The sequence below is a fragment of the Haemaphysalis longicornis genome, unplaced genomic scaffold (assembly GCF_048455015.1).
Source record: "Haemaphysalis longicornis isolate Haplotype H1 unplaced genomic scaffold, Haemaphysalis longicornis Haplotype H1 scaffold_14, whole genome shotgun sequence".
Taxonomy (NCBI): Eukaryota; Metazoa; Arthropoda; class Arachnida; order Ixodida; family Ixodidae; genus Haemaphysalis; species Haemaphysalis longicornis.
The window spans coordinates 35,612,809-35,620,205 of record NW_027526245.1 but is presented as its reverse complement, the minus strand read 5'-3'; the positions used below and the strand labels follow the sequence as shown (position 1 = coordinate 35,620,205).

General features: G+C 49.5%; 1 protein-coding gene across 1 annotated transcript; it reads left to right on the top strand.

Moving 5' to 3' along the window:
- Positions 1-543: 543 nt before the first annotated feature.
- LOC144165043 (beta-1,3-galactosyltransferase 5-like) lies at positions 544-3,659 on the top strand. Its single transcript, XM_077695201.1, has 2 exons — positions 544-682; positions 2,487-3,659. Exon 2 carries the CDS (start codon positions 2,544-2,546, stop codon positions 3,504-3,506), a length of 963 nt encoding a protein of 320 aa, XP_077551327.1. The 5' UTR covers positions 544-682; positions 2,487-2,543; the 3' UTR covers positions 3,507-3,659.
- Positions 3,660-7,397: the final 3,738 nt, after the last annotated feature.

Here is a 7,397-nt window from a genome sequence, read left to right as displayed (position 1 = left end):
ACGCCGTTGTTGATGTTGCTTTTGTTGTTTATGATGCTTATGGTAAAGACGACTAAAGCAGTTATTAATTTATTTCTTATATTACGATACTGTCTTAAACAATGATATTGCGGTCTTGAATGAGGCAGGATCGGGGTAGCTCGTAAGGAAAGCGAGGAGTCGGTACCAGTCGGATGCACTCTTTGGCATGAATAAACTGAAATGGGATGAAACAGGTACTTCTATACTTTGAGTTGGTGGTCAGTGTGTGAGATGATGCATGGTAGGGATAAAAAAAAGGACTGAAGGAATGACTGAAAACATGCGGTAATGGATCGTGCATATTCATGTCGGCGGCAAGGCGTTCTCTACCACCGGCGACAACTGCCGAACAGTCTTTCACAGCAACGCTTGCGGCTACTGCGCGCAGACGAAGACTCAGATCGGCTGGCGGCGTGCCTCGGTCTTCACCTGGCCGGAATGTTCGGCAGCCGCGTGGTCGCAGCTGCTGCTCTCCAAGATGAAAAGCCATTCGCGTCACCGCGCGACAATTTTATTGCCTCCGCCCTCCTCGCGCAGCTGAGCCCAGCACTCGCCGACGGCGACGCGCTCGCTCGAGACGTCGTCGTGGAACACCCGCCGCCAGCTGCATGCGGAAGGCTTATCCGTCGGACTCCGCCGCTGCGCAGCTATTTTGCTCGAGGTGGGTGCTGACGCGTTCTGCTCACTATGCCGGCCGGACATCCTGAACGCTCTCTTTCGTGGAGTGCTTCCTGTCGTCTGCGGCTACAAGGGGCGCGCTGATATTTGTTGCTGCTCGAATATGAATGACGTCGGGGGTTGGTGGCGACTCGTTTCGAGTGGCGTGTCATGACACATCACGATCTCATTTCCGCTCCAGTTCCAGATAACCGTGCAAATACATTCGCAAAGAAAATTTTCCCGCATGTAATAAGGAGGCATGCCCTGTATACTATGTTATTTCAAGCTCGCTACATACACTTGGCCTCAGAATTAATCCCAATTTAATGTAATGTTGAGCTCGAAGCTACACTCTTGATAAAAAAAGTCGTAAAGGGGTAGTAATGAAGGTATTTACTTTTTTACGAACTTCACTATCCCGCGAAACGGTACGTAGGCTCTGCCACTGTTAGGACATTAACTAGGTGTAGGAAGTAGTATACACTAGAACAAGGTCGTGCTTATGACTCGGTTATGCAAGGCCAGTTAGTAAAAGTATATAGCTCAGAAAGATGTTATAGTTAGGACTTTACTATAGTGAAGGTAATGGTGCTTACTCCAGTTACTTAGTACCTAGTGTAGCACGAGGTCGCGGGTTCGATTCCCGGCCGCGGCGGTCGCTTTTCTGATGGAGGCGAAAAAGCAAAAACGCCCGTGTGTACGAGATTTCGGCGCACGTTAAAGATCCCCAGGTGGTCAAAATTAATCCGGAGCCCTCCACTACGGCGCGCCTCATCGCCTGCGTTGCGTCGGCGCGTTAAACCCTACAATCAATCAATCACTAGTACCTAGTGTATACTGTGACAAGTAACTTGATTGTGTTACGCTAGTGAATGCCACAACCTTTTTTAAGAGTGTAGGTGATATGTCTCCCATTCGCTTCTAATATGCGGCTGTCATAATTAGTAACTGACCTTATACAGTGCGGATCGAGCGTTTATGAATGCCGCACGCACAGCGGGTGATCATTTGTTTGAAGGGTTTGTCTGCCTCGTTGCCAGCTCAGGAAATACGGTTAGAATAGCAAAAGGAGAGGTGTGCCAGGAACGTCCAGGCTAGGAAAAGAAGGAAATAACAGAAATCGTAATTCGAGTTCATTAATGGCGTACACAAGTTCGCTGGCATTATATACATTTCACGCCTCGTCCGAGGCGACGTCTTCGGCCTGCGCCTTATTCAAACAAATTTGAGGCCACCTTTTGGTCAGGACCTTTGAGATTGACTTTTGCTTTGGATTCACCGTAGGGTTTTATATAGACTTAGCTTAAAGTTACTGTTTGTGCCGGGCAGCATGATAAGCAGTCGATGAAACGGAAGTGTTGTCCTCAAAGAGAGAGAGAGAGAGAGAGAGAGAGAGAGAGAGAGAGAGAGAGAGAGAGAGAGAGAGAGAGCGAGAGAGAGGGGGGTTCTGAATGGTGCACGCCTTGAACGGTCTCCCTCACTCAGCCGTTCGTCTTAATTCCTTGAATCCAGATTGCTGTGAGCTGTGGCTACAGTGTGGATCTGAAAAGAAGAGTCTCCCGTTGTTATATAGTCTTAACGTTGTATCTCGTAAATGTATCCATATAGGACTTGCTATTATAGTCGGTCGTATTTTTTGGAGCTCATCGCCGGACCGTAGCATGCGCTAGGCCTGCTCTGCTGTTGCACGAATCGCACAGGTTTGAGTAAATGTCTGGATAGCAACGGTTGAAGGAAACGGGGCTTAGAAAAGGGATTTTCTGCAACCGTGTCCTCGGTATTTTTTTTTTTTTTTTGCTTTTCAGGGTAGTGCCGCCATCTACCAGGGAATCGCACACGCATGGTGGCGATACAATGAAGACATGCCGTCGAGCGCGGCTCAGGTCAGGATTGCTCTACTGCTGGTGTGTCTCGTCTTAGGGGCTTTGATCCTTTACAAGAGCCGAAAAAGGCATGAACAGCCTCAGAAGCCTCCGGAGCGACCGTCTCCGCCACCGAGGGGCGTCGTCACACGTTCTTACAATCTCCCCAGGCAATTCATCATACTGCCTCCGAAAATATGCGAAGGGAACTCGACGAACGACACCGTACAGTTCTTCGTCGTGGTCATCTCTGCCGTACACCAGCTCGACTGGCGCCGAGCTATACGCCGCACGTGGGGCCGTGATTTGCTGTCCCTACAAAACAACCGTCTTCTGTTCCTGTTGGGCAAGGCCAATAACTCCGACGAGCAGAGACGGGTCTTCGAGGAGTCTGCTCGCCACTTGGACATCGTCCAGGGAGACCTTTTGGAGGACTACCGAAACCTGACCGAGAAGTCCGTGATGGCCCTGCGCTTGGCCCACACCCACTGTCCCCGAGCCTCCTTCCTCCTCAAGGCTGACGACGATACCTACATCAACGTGGCGAACCTGGTCGCGCAAGTGGGCAACTTGCCAAAGGACGCGATCTACGGATCCATGCACGCCAATACGGCAGCCATCCGCGATCCCTCCGTGAAATGGAGCGTTACGAATGAGGAGTACGAGCCCGAGTTTTACCCGGACTTTGTGAGTGGCTCCGCGTACGTGATCGGTGGCGATGTCGTCGGCGCGCTGTACGCTCAGACGGGACGTGTACGCCCTCTGTGGCTCGAAGACGTCTACATCACCGGACTGTGCGCCGAAGCCGCCAAGGTACGGCGCGTCGGTTTGCTGACGTTCCACTCGGTTGGCGTCAGCACGTCCTGCCAAATGAAGAAAATGGTGACGTCGCACTACATGTCTCCCGAGCGGATGTTGCAGTTCTCGCGTGATCTACACAACACAGACCTGAAGTGTGATTGACGTGTTCGTTGGCCAGAATGTTTAGTGAAGAAACGTTTTAGCAAGGCATTGAATATTATTACTTAGGAGGAATCGAATATGATATCGATATAGATTAGGAGGAATCGATATCGAAAGGGGGAGGAATCGATTATTAAAAACTTTAGTTTTTTCTTCGCGTGGGTAAGCGCAAAAATTTTGGTCTGTCTGTCTGTCTGTCTGTCTGTCTGTCTGTCTGTCTGTCTGTCTGTCTGTCTGTCTGTCTGTCTGTCTGTCTGTCTGTCTGTCTGTCTGTCTGTCTGTCTGTCAGCCTAATCAACATGTTGCTTCTAAGCCTGCTCGCCATGTCACTGTTATTTGTGGGCCACCAGTGGGGACCAGTCAGTGACCTATCCGCCACCTACTTTTCGGTCAGATGACCCATTACATTTGGGTCATATGACCCACCAACCAGTGACCCATAATTACTAGTTACCAGTAGTGACACTCATTTCCTCATTAATTGCGCCTCATCTATTTACCTGAGCAAAACAATACTTTTAATAGACGGAAAAGATTTTACGTGTCCCTTCGCGTTTCGTTTAAAGGGACCCTGCAACGCTTTCGATAAACGCCTTCACTCTTTCCTTCGCGTGTGGAAGCACAGCGAAAGCTATAGTTATTGCCAGCACATAGCGGCACTGCGTGATTTGCTCTTCGCAGCAGATACGCCTTCCGTTTGTGCTTTTTTTGTAGCTTTATTTTTAAAGTTGCTATCGAATGCATTCATTGCTGCATCTGAAGGAAAACCGGCCAACAGCCGCTACATGGCCTTAGTGACGTAATTCCAGCGCTCGAAGAACGCCAAGACCAGGAAAGAGAGAAAAATATTTTGAACGAGTTTGCAAGTTATGTGATGGGCATAGAGCAGTAATTTTTGGCTGAGGTTCTTTGCGACCCCCTAATCTAAGTACTGGGTGTGTTGGGTGACTATGTTCTGCAAGCATTTAAGATTTCAGAAAAGTTGAAAAAAGTGTTGCAGGGTCCCTTTAACAAGATTCCGCTGTATAAGAACTCCAAGAACACCAAGCACTTCTTAGGAGTTTCGAAGGCGGGAGCAGTACTGCCCCACTTACCGCCGCTGAGTTCTGATTGCAGGTTTGCGCTGCGAGGAACTGGCGCTGTTGCGGCGCTGGGGCAGGTCAGCAGAGCGCGTGCTTGCTATGCCGCCGAACACTGCACTGACAGCCGCAACTGCAACTCTCCACTTTTTACGGGGCTCCACGTTGCCTATCAGAGTGGTCCTTAACTTGCATTGTTATACTATTGCGAATTTCGCCCTATAGAATGCGGGAGGCCTCGTGGCGCGGAACGCTCCTTGAGCTGTTTTACTGCCGCAACGCAAACGCTGACGTCTCCTTTCTCGCACAACGGACAATTTAATGCTTTCACGCAAAAGCTCTTACGCGTAGTTGGCAGAGCACATTAAAAAATGAAGTTCACACTAACGCGCAAAAATTCAATGTAGCGAAGCTGTACGCAACCTTCATGACCATCACGACGGTTCAAGTGCACCATTGCAGCCGATTTGCTTATTCTTCGCTGCCGCAATGACCTTTACTCCATCATTGTTGCTATAAGAGTGAGCTTACATTTTTTTTTCGAAGTGATAATCATTGGACATCGCCTTGGAAGGGCGTACGCTATGACGTGTCATTCTTGCCGACAGGGCTGCGGCCCTCAGAGATGCGCTTCCACGGCTCCACCATCCCTAAGCCTGGCCAGAAATAAAACATCTCTCTCTCTCTCTCTCTCTCTCTCTCTCTCTCTCTCTCTCTCTCTCTCTCTCTCTCTCTATCTATCTATCTATCTATCTATCTATCTATCTATCTATCTATCTATCTATCTGTCTGTCTGTCTGTCTGTCTGTCTCTCTCTCTCTCGTTCTGAGCAAGTGCTGCCACGATTACGGCGAACGCTGGAGTTCTTCTCCCTAGGTGCGTATGCTTGGCTTGACAAACGTGCGCCGCGGACGCTGGGCGGTCACCAGGGGGGAGGCACCCACGAGCGCTCCAGATTTCCTTGGTATATTTTAACTGCCGGGCGGTCGCCGCAATCTTGGCCACTCTTCCTAACCGGTACGCTTGACTTGACGAACGTGCGCAGGGGACGCTAGGTGGTCGTCGCGAGTCACGCCCACCCCAGCGGTAGGCATTTTCGTGGTTTAGTTAACTGCCCAGCGGTCGCCGCGAGGCCTGCGCTTACGTGCGCGAGCTCGGCAATTTCACGGTAGTTTTAACGGCGGACACGACAAATTACGATTTATTAAACAGCTCCGCTGTTAAAACTGGCAGTCAGTATAAGCTGACTGCCTGTCCAGAACGAATGGGCCGCCCTTAATAAGCAAGCAGGCAGAACGATATAGAGCGTGCAAGCATGCACCAACTAGCTCGAAAACGAGCTCAGCCGCAAAGTTGACGGGCCCCGTACGAACCTGATTTCTGTGTAGATCGTTTAAACAGCGTACGCATTTTCGTATTCACACATCCTATTTCACAAATAATGCACTAATACGCGATAGCAGGTGACACTGCCTTCTTGCGCTACAAGATACCTAAAAGTATGTTGAGTTAGAGTACAGTATTTGTAATAAAAATCCTCTTTATTTGCACTTAAGTGAAAACAAGGCTGTTACAAAACACCTACCTAACTAACCAGCCCTGCATACCAAGACTTACCACGCCTTGCATAACAGGGTAATACTAGCATCGTGTTCCCTCAGTTGAGCAACAAAGTTAGGTTTCAAAAAAAAACAGTCGCTTTTTTGAAACAAAGATGCTTGCAACGCGAAGCTCCCTCCCAAACCAAAGTGATGGCGAAATTTGTAAATCGAAACTACTTGGACAGCGTCGGAACGGCTCAATTGGATAGACGTCGGTTTCATAGCAGAATGGCTCTGGACTGTGCTAGTTTATTACATTTTCGATTGGAATTAGCTTGAATAAAAACGAACACAAAGGAAGAGAGAGATACACGACACACTGCGAGGGAACGCGAGGTACTCAGGTTCGGCTCCGACCACGGCCGACTTTTTTTTTCTTGAGGCGCTTGATGTGCCTTCGCTTACCATTGTCATAGTTTTGTAAAAACCCATTGTGTAAAGTTGGCTTTCCTGCAGTGCATTATGTAGCGACATCGAAGGCCGTCAGTGAAGCATAGAACGCTTCTCTTTGAAGAGGAACTTATCGTGCTTGGCTCGGTTTGCCTCGAGTCTGGCTGGGTTGAAGAGCACTCGGGTTGTGCTACTGCCTGGTTTTTGTGCAACAGAGTTTTGGGGGAAACCTCCACGGAACGCTGGCCGCGACGATGCCTTTCAGAGCGTAAACGTCACTGCAGCCACCAAAGCATGGTTTTCCCTCCAAGACTTGCCCTGTCACATATCTCGAAAGCTAGTTGGCGCGCTTTTTTCTTTCACGTTTCAAGTTTGCACGTCTGTTTTTTTTTTTTTTTCGAACGGTGCGATAGGCATATCAGTTAACTTGCCTCAGCCCCCGCCATGGTCACTCCTCGTCATGAAAGTAGCTGTCAACACTCCACCAATTTTTACGGCGCAATACACCGTATGAGCCTGGAACAAAAGCCTCATGGTTTTTGTGTGTCGGCGTATTCCATGGGTAAAGCAGACCGGCCACTTCTCTTCTGACTCGTACGTTACCTTCTGCCGTCTTTTCTCTTTACCGCCGCGCTGTTACTTCCTGGTGCAGCACTGCCGAATCCAACGGTCACGCACACTCACCACACGAGGTGCTATTTAACGGCCCATCAGGCCCACCTTCAAGTTGCGACCGCGGAATCACGGTCCCGTGCATCGAACTAGCGCCCCGCACGATATACCGACGAGCGCTGTTTGACCCCCGTTAGTTATTTATGGCA

Bases quoted from the DNA above. Each gene is read 5' to 3' on its own strand.
- LOC144165043 (XM_077695201.1), top strand. From the start codon at position 2,544: ATGCCGTCGAGCGCGGCTCAGGTCAGGATTGCTCTACTGCTGGTGTGT.